The sequence below is a fragment of the Typopeltis vanoorti genome, chromosome 24 (assembly GCF_054136105.1).
Source record: "Typopeltis vanoorti isolate ZY-2024b chromosome 24, IOZ_Tvanoo_1.0, whole genome shotgun sequence".
Taxonomy (NCBI): domain Eukaryota; kingdom Metazoa; phylum Arthropoda; class Arachnida; order Uropygi; family Thelyphonidae; genus Typopeltis; species Typopeltis vanoorti.
Window position 1 is genome coordinate 50,970,555 of NC_143572.1, and position 13,569 is coordinate 50,984,123.

The window sequence follows — 13,569 nt, forward strand, 5'->3', positions numbered from 1 at the left end:
ATTGTAGATAGGAAATTAATAATGATGTAATTTTTTTCATGTAGTACTATCTTATCCTGTACACCCCTTGAGGGTAAATGGCAGGAATTTGATGATGATGATGATGATGAGATAATATTGAAGGAGAATTTGAAAGGAGAGAATTTGTTGAGGAACCCATGATAATGAAAAAAGCAAAGAGAGGAACAGCTGCCAAAATGAAAAGCTTCTGGAGCTGATGGAGTGTCAGTGGAATTATTGAGAGCAGCTGGAGATGAAGTAGTGAATATATACTGCCTATACCAGAGATTGATGGAAGTTTTTCACTTGGCTATGCTACCAATTACATATTTGGTTTAATCCTTTACCAAAGTGTAAGCAAACAAAGTTTGCACTTTAAGTATTTTCAGGACTGGGGCAACTTGTGGTAAAGGTGGTATAAGTTCTGATCACTTGCCTTAATATCCCATAATGCAAAGTACATCTCCTTGCATGTTTGCTATTTGGTCTTTAGTTCCTTTTCATCTCCTAAAGCCTGCCTGTTCTTGTGGCATTTCTCTATTCACATATGGCTCCAGCCTTTGTTGGATCACTTTCAGCATAGCTTTACTTGTATGTGAAATTAATGTGATGGTTCTATAATTCTCACAATCTCTGGGATTTGATTTTTTGGAATTGGGATGAATACTGATGTTTTCCAATCGCTAGTGCCCCAGTTATATATTTGGTTTATCCTTTATCCAAGTGTAAGCAAACAAAGTTTGCACCTGAAGTATTTTCAGGACTGGGGCAACTTGTGGTAAAGGTGGTATAAGTTCTGATCACTTGCCTTAGTATCCCATAATGCAAAGTACATCTCCTTGCAGACATGTATAATGCTATGCATTAAGGGAAGGGTCACTATCCATGTCCGCAAGGAGATGTGCTTTGCATTATGGGATACTAAGGCAAGTGATCAGAACTTATACCACCTTTACCACAAGTTGCCCCAGTCCTGAAAATACTTCAGGTGCAAACTTTGTTTGCTTACACTTGGATAAAGGATAAACCAAATATATAAATGGGGCACTAGAGATTGGAAAACATCAGTATTCATCCCAATTCCAAAAAATCAAATCCCAGAGATTGTGAGAATTATAGAACCATCACATTAATTTCACATACAAGTAAAGCTATGCTGAAAGTGATCCAACAAAGGCTGGAGCCATATGTGAATAGAGAAATGCCACAAGAACAGGCAGGCTTTAGGAGATGAAAAGGAACTAGAGACCAAATAGCAAACATGAGATGGATTATGGAAAGAACAAGAGAATTTCAGAAGTATTCATCTGTTTTATTAATTATAAGAAAGCTTTTGATTGCATTTATCACAACAGACTGTGGACTGTAATGAGATCAATGGGAATACCTGAGGATCTAATTCTCTTGATAAGAGAGTTGTATGACAACCAAGAAGCTTCAGTAAAAACAGTCTTTGGAGAAACAGACAGCGCTTGAGTGGAAAAAGAGGTGCAGTAGGGTTGTATACCGTCGCCCTATGTTTTTAATATTTATAGTGAATATATTATGAGAATGGCTAACTTAGACAAAGATCCAGCTGGAATTAAGATTGGTGGTAGAAAAATAAATAATTTAAGATATGCAAATGATACAATCCTCATAGCAGAAATAAAGGGAGATCTGGAGCAGTTGATTCTATTGGTTAAGAGGGAAAGTGGCAAAGTCAGGCTTAATTTAAATGCCAGCAAAACAAAAGTGAGGACTTCTGGCAATTTAAATGAATTTATAATATAGGGAGATAAAACAGGAGAAATTGTTGAAAGCAATGATTTACTATCATAGTTCTCTTTCAGGTCCAGAATCAGAAATGGCAGTCAATGTGAACATGAAATTAAAAGATAGTAATGGAAAAAAAAAAAAAGCTATGTTAAACCGACAAAAATTATGAAAGATAGAGGTGTGAGTAAGGCCACGAAAGTTAGAAATTGTTGAATTTTTAACTTTCGTGGAATTGTTGAAATAGAGAATGTTAAAGCAATGGTATTTCCAACAGTATGCATAGATGTGAAAGCTGTATTATTAAGAAGAAAGACAGAAAAGCAAATTGATTTGTTTGAATTATGGGCATGGAGGAGATTTAGAATCCAATGGACTGCAAGAATGACCAATAAGAAGGTTTTAGCAAGTATATAAAGACAGAATGTTCCTTGGAGGTAATGACTGCTAAACAGAAGTTGATGTACTTTGGACATATTATGCAAGCTTATGAATTACTGGAAAAGGCAGTTATGTTGGGGAAGATTGAGGGAATAAGAAGAGGAAGACCACAAAAAAGGTGGATGGACAATATAAAAGAACTAACCAACTTGAACTTGCGATTGCTGAAAGAAAGGACAAGAGACCAAGTGGGATGGAGAACCATTGTTCACAAGATCACCAAGAGTCGAAAAATGATGGGATGGCACATAACAACAACATACCAAATTAATCAATGCCACAAACTCAGTCCCTTTATGGTATACAAACATAGCAATTCCCCACTCTTTCAGGTCATCCCACCAACACCATCACTCTCTGCTCTGGCTGCTACAGTACACCTCTTTCTTCAATCTAACATGATCCTCACTCTGATTTTCATTCATATCCATCAATGGTTCTCCATCCCTCTTATTCCCACTTTTTTTTGCACAAATCACTCTTCCCCACCATAATCACTCGCTCATCTTTATGTCCATCTTCTCCCACATGCCAAGTCTATCTGGCCCCTGTGTACCCTTAACAAACAACAGTTGCTCCTAATATCCAACACCAAACCCATTCAAATGCACTCCAAATGCAATCTTGTCATTTAGTATTATTACTCTCCTTCTTAATTCACTATTATCATATCTGGGCATCATGCTAACCACTTTCCTAATGATACTATTATCCTTCACTTCCTGCAACAACTTCAAATCTCTTTCCACATTCCTTGTCTCATCATCCAAGTCATTTCATCTCAGCATCCACATTTTTTGACACATACATATCACAATTTTTACAACATATCCACTGTGCACTATCCAGTGAAAAACTTCATCTCTAAGTCAAACCACTCCTGTGCTGCTGGCATGCACTTCCCTGCTGCCATTTTTGCAATGCTAACTAGCACAAGAAACAGCAACAACCAAAGACAACAAAATTAAAATCATAATACCATAGTACAGTGCCTATATCCAATCTGGCTATTAAACAAAAGTACTATTATACAAAGCTACACAATATAATAAAAAATTTTTCTTAACTGGTTGCGGATGGGTAGGATGCATGAGGAATGTTTGCCTGGAGGAATGATAGAAAGTGTGGCTATGGCAATTAAGAGGGGTGAAAGAGTGGATGAGATGATTGTGATGATGGGAATGAATGACTTGAGAGGCAATGCAAATTGGGCAGCAAGAGATATGAGATTCTTGCTTGAGGCTGTACAAAAGAAAAAGCAGAGAGGAAAGATAGTGTACGTGTAACCTAGGTAGCCTAGGTATGATAGTGACGAGCTGAGCAGAAGAGCAGTAATATTGATTGACATAATAGCTAGAATGTGTCAAAAGAGAGGATTGGAATATGTGGATGCTTGGAGGACATTTGAGGACAGAAAGGAATTGTATGCGAGAGACTTCGTGTTTCCTAGGAAGGACCTCCCGCGATGAGTCTTTTGACTCCATGGAGTCCTGAATAATAATAATAATAATAAACTGCGTTAAGAAAAAGTGTTGAGAAAAATGGCATATTTACCTCAATAATACTCCTGAGTTCTGAAACATAAACCATTTCTGTCTCTATTAGTTCTCTCATTACATGCCTGAAAAACAAATTAATTTTCAATACATTCTTCTAAGTAGAACAAAATTTTACTCTAGTAATTTATAGTCTTCCAAATACATTAAAAATATTATGTATTTATAAAAAATGCTGGCATTAAATGCTTCATAGTGATTCATGATTAAATTTTATTTTGTGGTACTTTTGTACTACACGACATACATATCTGCACACATTACATTTTTTTTAAAAGTATTCTTAATTAAATACTGTTACTGGCCATGATGTGTTTGGCCATCATTCTGGTACCATTGAAATAACATAGATATGAAGTATAAAGCAATATATTTCATTCACTGTAGCCAGATGTGTGGTTAATAAACTATTATATCAAGCAACATGGCATTACTGTTTGATGTAGTTCAAATCGCAAAACTCTTTTAATGGAACATCAGATCTTAAGTTAAGGTCTTTAACGTAAGACATGAATCTTTTTTTTTAACAAAAAAAAAAAAAGATTCATGTCCTTTTTTGTTAAGTTAAAGGTGGGATTCTCCCCCCCTCCAGTTTCATTAGTCAAGTGTTTGCTTACACTTCACCATTAAGAGCTGTGTATAATTTCTACCATAACACTGCTAAAGTTGGCTTGTATATACTTGTATAAACCTCATTAATGCAATTAATCCTCTTTGCATAGCTGGCTAAGAGATTTTCTTCAGTTGCGCTATCTAGTTTTATTATCATTATTACGGGCGACTCCAGGGAGTCCTTAGACTCATCGAGGGAGGCCCTAAACATCATGTTCACGCAGCTGTTCAACATTCTCACAGTATCTATCATACCTTGCCTTGAACTCGCTCACTGTCATAGCACCCACAACAGACTCTGGCAGCTTATTCCACTCATTTACCACTCTAAAAGTAAAGAACCCAGCTCTAACACCCCTGCTAACCACGCTCTTGCCCAGCTTCCATGGGTGTCCCCTAGTTCTCCCACCACCAGTCCTGATCTCAAAAATATCATCTGAATTAATCCTATAGAATCCTTTTAGCAATTTGAATGTCTCAATCATGTCTCCCCTTTTCTGCCTATCAACTAGTTTCTGCAACCCACAAATCTTCAACCTGTTCTCATATGGTTCATTCCATAGACCTGCTATCATCTTGGTCACTCGCCTCTGGATCCTCTCCACCTCCTCCCATCAAGAAGAAACCTAGGTGACCAAATCTGGGCACAGTAGTCAAGATGAGGTCTTATCAAGGCTCAGTACAGAGGTACAATAACTTGCTTGTCTCTGCTCAAAGTATTTTCCAACAACCAAGTGAGTTGATGAGCTGATTTAGCCACTTTTGCAATGTGCCCCCCCTAAACTTCATCTCCCTATCCACCAACACTCCCAAGTCCCTGGCCTCATCAATCTCCTGGAGTACAGTTCTACCAATGTGGTATACTGCTGCTAATCTTTTCATCCCAAAATGCATAATCTTACATTTTGTCACATTAAATTGATATCCATTCTCCTTAGCCCAGAACACAAATCTATCCAAGTCTTCCTGCAAGATTTTGACATCTTCTGCATTCACTATTGCCCTACCTAACTTTGCATCATCAGCGAACAAATGAACTGTTCCTCTTAGATCCTTCCCTATATCATTAATGAACAAATTAAACAGCAGTGGTCCAAGAACAGAACCCTGCGGCACACCACTAGTCACAGGCAGTCTTTTGGCCTCTACTCCTGAATAAACTACTCTCTGATATCTCTCCATCAACCACCCACCTATCCATCTCACCAACCCTATATCCATTCCCATATGTTGTAGCTTACGGATTAGAATTCCATGTGGTATCATGTCAAATGCCTTAGCCAGGTCCAGCAGTATCACTGTAAACCCAGAGTTAATCTATTGACAATGCCTGCACATTTTTTTCATGTTCAATCACACTTTTCTTATCTCTATACCAACACTCAATCAGTCATTTCCAAAACATTACTTCCAGTATTAAAAGCTGAGATACTAAACATTCAAGATGTCCAACACCGCAATGCCTACCTTTCACACACACACACACACACACACACACACACACACACACACACACACACACACACACACACACACACACACAAGGAGCAATACAACAAAAATACAAAAATCAAGTACAAAAATCCCAGCACAACTCAAACAAATGCTCTTTATTCAATCACATCTATCCTAGGCTAAATGAATATAAATTTACAAAAAACTGCCACTCATTAAAATTTAAAAATGCTTTTCTTTTTGTGCCTTGTCATCAGCAAACTACTTCTGAATATACCCTCTAGCAGAACAGGTATATTCAAGAATTGATTCCAAACATATGGAAATATTTTAAGTAATACAAAACAAAAATATAAATTATGGAGTACTCTAATATATGCTGCAGGTTCCTTAAAATGGCATACAATTTGTCAATGCAGTTATGAATTAAAGTATATTTTCACTCCTAAATTTAGAAAGCACAAGAAGGTCTATGTTTTATATATACAAATTGCATAGAAAGTAAAGTCCATTCATCATTTCCTGCCAAATAAGATAAAGAAGGATAGTTGCACATATGTAGTAGCATAGAGTGACTCATTAGCTGGTTGTCAATATTTTACTTTTGCTGTGTTGTTGTTTGTTGTCTTCCATGAATAATTTATATTGAGTACTGTGATAAAAAATCCTGCCAGTTGCAAGGCTCATGGTGTGATACAATTTTTGTTCGTAGAAAACAATAGTGCTGCAGAAATTCACATGACTGTGTCAGGTTTATGGACCTAACATAATGAGTGACAGTAGATTTCGGCAATGCTGTCATTTGTTTAAAGAAGGGTGCGATAATGTTCATGATGAAGAGTCCAGTGGCCGGCCAAGTGTGTAGCAAACAATTCAGTGGAAAGAGTGAACACAAAAATTTGTGAGAATCATTTCACAATTATGGAACTTTTTTTTTTGAATTCCCAGAAGCTTCACCCTCAGTTTCATGAAATTGTGACAAAAAAATCCAGCAGTAGCCAGCTGGATTTTTTTGTCTAGCCGAGTAGTCAGTGTATCCACTTTCTAGCCAAAAGGCTGAGGTTCGAATCCTGCCTTGGGCATGGATGTTTGTGATTGTCTTTGGAAATACTAGTGGTGGTCGGCGGTAGATGGCACTGGTGTAGTTGCAGTCAGTTGGAGGAGGAGGCAGAGTTGTGGAGCAGGTGTCCTCTCGTGATGAATCTTTGGCCTCCCTGGAGGTGTCTAATAATAATAATAATAATAACAGTATAAGAAATTTTGTACAGGATGCGTCCCAAAAATGCCAACCAATGTGCATAACAGCAACAAGTGGAATCAGCTGAAAATTTTTTGGAGCATTATGAAAATGAAGATGAACTTTTTTCTTATATTGTGACTGGTAACAAAATGTGGATTTCATACACAAACATCAAGTCAAAACAACAATGAATGCAATGGCACCATTCATCATCTCCAAAGGCAAAAAAAATTCAAACAGGCACCATTGGTCAAAAAAAGGAGGCCACTGTCTTCTGGGACCAAAAAGGAATCTTGCTCTTAGATTTTCTTCAGCAAGGAAGAACAATTAATGTTAATGCATATTATGAAATGCTTTTTCTTCTTGCATATAAAGCAGTAGCTCCCATCTTAACACTTTGAAGAAGATGCAGAACAGCACGACTCAGTGGACCTCACTAACAGCAGACTTTTTTGATGCAGTATGAAGAAGCTGGTGCCACAATACTAAAAATGCATGGAAGTTAATGGAGATTATGTGGAAAAATGAAATATATATGTAGTTATTTTAGCATATAATAAAACTTTTTTTTCTTACTTTCTGTCTGCGCCTCGTACATACATACATACACATATATCATCATCTCCACCCTTGCCCATCTTGCATGATGGGCAAGGGTGGAGATGATGCCAAGTTTTTGAGGAGGGAAGTGATGAGAAGAGACATGCTTGTGGAGATGATGCTCAAAAATTTGGCATCATCTCCACCCTTGCCCATCGTGCAAGAAGTCTTACTTCCACAGAAGAAGACCTTCAAACAGAATTTAACTTCCTGAAAAACACCTTCTTAAATAATGGATATTCATCTCGCAACATCACTAAACGTTTGAGACCACATCAACAACCTCGACAAGAAGATGAATCCAACCCTATCACTCACATCCAGTTACCATTTATTAGCTCTCTTACCCCAAAACTATCTAGGATTATGAAGAAATTCAACATAAAGACCGACTATACAACTCTGCCAAAACTTCGTTCTTTACTGAGTCGACCAAAACACAACCAACTGCATTTTCCTGGTGTTTATAAAGTTATATGCGACTGTGGTCAACCTTATTTTGGTCAGACAGATAAATCTATTTCATTATGTCTTGAGGAACATAGACGTGAACATCAACACCAAGTTGATTGGGACGGCACAACCAATTTATATATATGCAATGATGAATTTGAAAGATGAATTGTAGAATTCGTCTTAGAATTCATCGTAGAATTGTGACATCTCCTCCAGTGGAATAAGCGAGCACCTTTTCCAGTCATGTTCTTTTCTCCGCCAACTCTAACCTCGAAGAACGTCAACACCAAGTTGATTGGGATGGCACAACCAATTTATATATATGCAATGATGAATTTGAAAGACGAAATGTAGAATCCAAAGAAATAGTTCTGGACCCTTCACACATGAATAACAATCTGAGCTAAAGTTTGCCTGATTCCCATAGCGCAGTAATCCAGTACTGGATCTCTAAAATTAGCTATCACTCACATTCAACTCATGCTAACAACAGCACACGGTCACCAATTCAAATATGATTGTTACTATTCTTCTTCTTTTTATTAAGATGGAAAGTCCATGTTGTTTACCTTGTTAGTTTTATAAGTTTTGTGTTATTTCTTACTCACCTGAAGAATTCGGGACACCGATGAAACTAGTCGTGATTCATTAAAGTTTTTTTTGTGTTATACTTTCTCGGGTTCTAGTTCAGTTAAATATTAATTTTATAAATACACACACACACACACACACACACACACACATACATAAAGGTTAAGTAAGGAGGATAAAGAGCCTCCATAGCTTAGTTGGTATAGATGAAGCTCTTTCCAAGTCTTTCTGAACCCAGGTCAGAAAGACCTGGGTTTGATTCCTGCCAGTGATGTGAGGAACCTTTATCTGGTCTCTTTCAATGAGAGGTGAGTTAGCCAGTCTCATACGGAGTGAGGGGATTTTTTACCCAGAAATTCAGGTTTTTCGGTCCCTAGAACAGGCAAACTGGTCCCATGAACACACATGGATTACAGGCATGAATATTGTCCTTAGGGGATGCAGCAAGGAGTGACGAACCAGCCATATTAAAATTCATTGTGAACCCCTCATTAGGGGATCCTACCTGTCCTAAAGGGATGGATGAGATCAATCAATCAATTAATCAAGGATAACCATTGAAATATATAAGAAACTATTAGCTTCATAAACCATGTAGGGGAAGGGGGGAGGAGTACTCTCTGAACAAGATACTCAATAAAATAATACAAAAATTCTGTTTTATTTTCTATACAAGTAAAAGCAAACTTACCACCTCATGAGATGTGGTTCATCCAAACTATTCCTACATGGTGACTGTGGTTCAGAACCATGAATAGGACGAAAATGATATGAGCTTTCACTATCTTCATCAGTCTATAAAAAAACACCACGAAATAGAAAAATAAATAGTTAATAATGTGTGAAAACAGAACTGAATTTTATAATCAGTTACAAAATATGTATAATAAAATAAATAAAAATGATTATGTAATATTAGCAGGAGATTTAAATGCAAGAATTGGAAATATGAAAATTAATAATAATATAGGAATATATGGAGAACATACTCTAAACAGGAATGGTAAAAAAAATTGATCGACTTTGTAGATTATAATAACCTTAATATAATGAATTCTTTCTATAAACATAAATATACTTGGGCAGCAAGAGGATGGAAATCAATATTAGATTACTTTATCTTAAATGAAAAGACAAAGTTCTCTTTAGATGTTAGAGTTCACAGAGGATATGAAATAAGTAGTGACCACTTCCTCATTAAAATAAAATTAAGATAAAATTAAGATTAGATTTTTCCATTTCTATTTTAATTCTCCCACATTGCCTAATCTCCCCCCCCCCCCCCCCAACACACAGTAGTTTGGACATCGCTGAAAGAAGAATAGCCACAGCACCCAGAAAAAGGTATGTGCAAATTTCTCTTTCTTTATGCTACATATATTTATTGGTAAATATACATCTACAATGCCCTAAGAATCCGTGAGTAAAAAGCTAATGACATTTAAACAGGGGCACTCCTAAACAGAAGCAGGCAAAATAGCCGTAAATGTAATAATATTAAGATTACCACCTAAATGGCTACAAATAACAAGAACAAAAAGAAAATTATTTACCTCTCCTGGAACCCATTAAAAGACAAAGCCCTCACAACTGACTGGGACAATAGATTATTAAATGATACAAATATACAATGGCTATATGAACAAAGAATTAACCACTTACTTACTGGATAAGATAGTACAACACTATATTTAGTCCTGAAGATATTTTCAGGCGCAAACTTTGTTTGCTCTCACTGGGATAAAGGATTAAACTAAATCTATTATATTAAAGAATTAACCAATATTTAGATAAAATAAAACGAAATGAAGAAATAGAAATAGAATGGCTTAATATAAAAATGATACTAAATACAGCAGCAAATGAAAGCTTAGGAAAGACCAAAAAATGCAATAAAAATAAACTGAAGATATGGGATGATACAATCCAAAGAAATAAAAAGAAACAAAGAAAGAAAGTCAAACTGGTTGGCCGAGTGGTTAGCATAGCCGTTCTCCAACCAAAAGGCTGCGGGTTTGAATCCTGTCATATCATAATAAGTGATATGATAAAAGACAAGGCTGTGCTAAGTGAAGTGTATTTGAACGAAATTCTTTTCATGAATGTAATGTCTCAAAGACATCATCTAGATGATTTCATGCAGGGAAGAATTATTGGAAAACTTGAAGAAGGCTGCAGAATTACTGATATTGCCAGAGAGTTTGGGGTCTCACATAGTATAGTATCCAGGCTCTAGGCAGCATTTCAAACCAATGGAATGGGTTCCTGACATTTGCTAAGAGGGCGCCCTCGCTCTACCACAGAGCATAAAGACTAGTTTTTGGTTATAACAGCAAAACGTAATCAATGCGTCATGGCAGGTCAGCTTACAAATCGGCCCCATTCAAGCACAGGTATGTGGATATCTCGACAAACTATGGCAAGATGCCTGTGACAAGTAGGCCTATACTCCCGAAGGCCTGTAGTCTGCATTCTTTATTATTATTATACGGGCACCTCCATGGAGTCTGAAGACTCATCACGGAAGACCCAATCTATCCACATAATCTATCATACCTCTCCTTGAACCCATTAATAGATAAAGCACTCACAACTGACTGTGGTAACCCCTTACATTCATTCACCACTCTCCAAGCAAAAAATCTAGTCCTCACACCCCTACTAACCACACCTTTATTTAGCTTCCAGGGATGACCCCTTGGTTCTGGTCCCTCTAGCCAAGTGATGAAACATTTCGCCTGCATCTAGCCTATAAAACCTTTAAGCAACTTAAATGTTTCTATCATATCCACTCTTTTTCTCCTATCAACCAACTTCTGCAATCCACTCACCTTCAAATCCATGGAGTAGTATTCCCTCATAGGGAACACTCCACATGCCACTCACCATTTTGGTCACTCGCCTCTGAATCCTTTCGCCACTTCCTCATCCCCAAGAAACCCAGGGGGACCAGACATTAGCACAGTAATTCAGATGGGGGTGCATCCAGGCCTTATAAAGAGGAATTACAACTTCCTTATCTCTACTTGTTAATGTGTTCTTCACTAGCCAAGTAATCTTATGGGCTACCTTAGCAACATGTGCTCTAACTCTTTGTTCATCACCCATACATCTCTAGCTTCATCTATTTCCTGGAGAACAGTATCATAAATGTGATACACAGCTTGTAATCTATTTATCCCAAAATGCATAACTTTACATTTCTCGACATTAAACTGATACCAATTAATTTTTGTCCATATGGAAGGCCTATTTAAATCGTCCTGCAAGCTCTCCACATCACTTTGATTAACTATTACACTACCTAATTTCACATCATCAGCAAACAATTGAATATTTCCTTTCAGGTTATTTCCTGTACAAATTAAACAGCAATGGTCCCAGCACTGAACTTTGTGGCACACCACTAGTCACCTGTTTTTGCCTTGATTATGCCATATACCACTTTTTGATATCTGTTTAGCAGCCACCCTCTTATCCACAGTTCATCGTAAAATTCACAGAACTACAATAGATTATGTGATGTCACACAGCACAGATCGGCACATGTAATGCCTAGACACAATATATACTATTACAATTTAATAATTCCATTAACAGCAGTTAAGATATTAAAAACCATTTCATTACTAAATGTTTTCAAATTATTGAATGAATAAATAAATTTTTACTTTCATTGTTATATCAGTTATACTGGAATCATTACAACAAACATCATTCATATTATATAATGGAAAAAATAGAGGAAAGAAATATTAATATGTGCATGTTAAAGTCTGAACACTTAAAACTACCAGTTTCAGAAGCTATCTTATTCAAATATGACACACAAATACTAACCTTCTGCAAAGGCTTCGATGATTTCCTCAAAGATTTTCTGCTGTTTTCCCGAAAGAAAAACCTTTTTGCACTATCTGCCTCATCAGAAGGCACAGATGGTTCAGGAACCACAGCTTGGACAGGTCGGGCAGGCTTTGTGGCCATCTTCTGAAGGCTACTCTTCCGTTTTTCACATACAGTCTGGACATCATCAATCCTTTTCAAAACCTTATAAATGGAATAAATAATAAGTATAACTGGAAAAATTCACAATCAAATATGAAATTCTACTCTAAAAGTTCCAAATTTTTATTTTTGTTTGTTTGCTATCTTATGGGTTTGAAAATTATGATTTTTTTTTTTTAGGAGGGGGAGAGTAAAATTAATACTGACAGATATTCTTAACTGAGTACTGAAGTATATGCACTTAATAAATGAAGAGAATTGGTCACAAAAAAGAATAGCTAGGAATAAATTTCGAATTTTCTTAGTATCTTTGACTTTTTTTTTTTTTTTTTTTTGTTAAATTCCTTTATAAAGAACAGGCAGGCAGTTGAAAAACAACCTGACTGTTCTTTGCAAAGGAAAAATTAAGCACTGAAATTTTAATATGAAGGGCATTCTGAGAATATTCATTAAGAACATCATTTATTCTGATATTTTAAGGATACTTGTGACATAAAGATTGAATAACATAAATCTCACATAGGCAACTCTAGTTCCTTTCTTAAAAACTCCTCAGATTTCTTAGAAAAATTGAAAAATATCTCATTGCAACCTACAGATCTTATGGTGAGCTTTGATATATAGAATCTTTATATACAAATGTACCTCTCAAGGAGACTTTAAAGTTACTGGCTGACATCTTTCCAGAAGACATTATAAATCTATTCAATTTCATAATACACTCTGGATATTTCTTATGTCAAAAACAAATTTTACAGCCAAGTAGAAGGAACGGCCATGAGAAGTCCTCTCTCTCTCTCTCTCTCTCTCCTGCTTTAGCCAACTCTTATTTAGAACAGCTAGAAAAAGTCCTCTTCT

At 36.4% G+C, this 13,569-nt stretch overlaps 1 protein-coding gene across 2 annotated transcripts in view; it reads right to left on the minus strand.

Moving 5' to 3' along the window:
- LOC150093190 (guanine nucleotide exchange factor DBS-like) overlaps nt 1-13,569 on the minus strand; it is a 450,940-nt gene that overhangs the window by 177,249 nt on the left and 260,122 nt on the right. For both annotated transcript variants that reach the window (XM_090413275.1, XM_090413276.1), the window contains 3 exons: nt 12,547-12,753; nt 9,398-9,501; nt 3,751-3,817 (listed from right to left, as the gene is read on the minus strand). In XM_090413275.1, the coding sequence (XP_090269401.1) occupies nt 3,751-3,817; nt 9,398-9,501; nt 12,547-12,753 (378 nt within the window). The remainder of the gene's footprint in view (nt 1-3,750; nt 3,818-9,397; nt 9,502-12,546; nt 12,754-13,569) is intronic.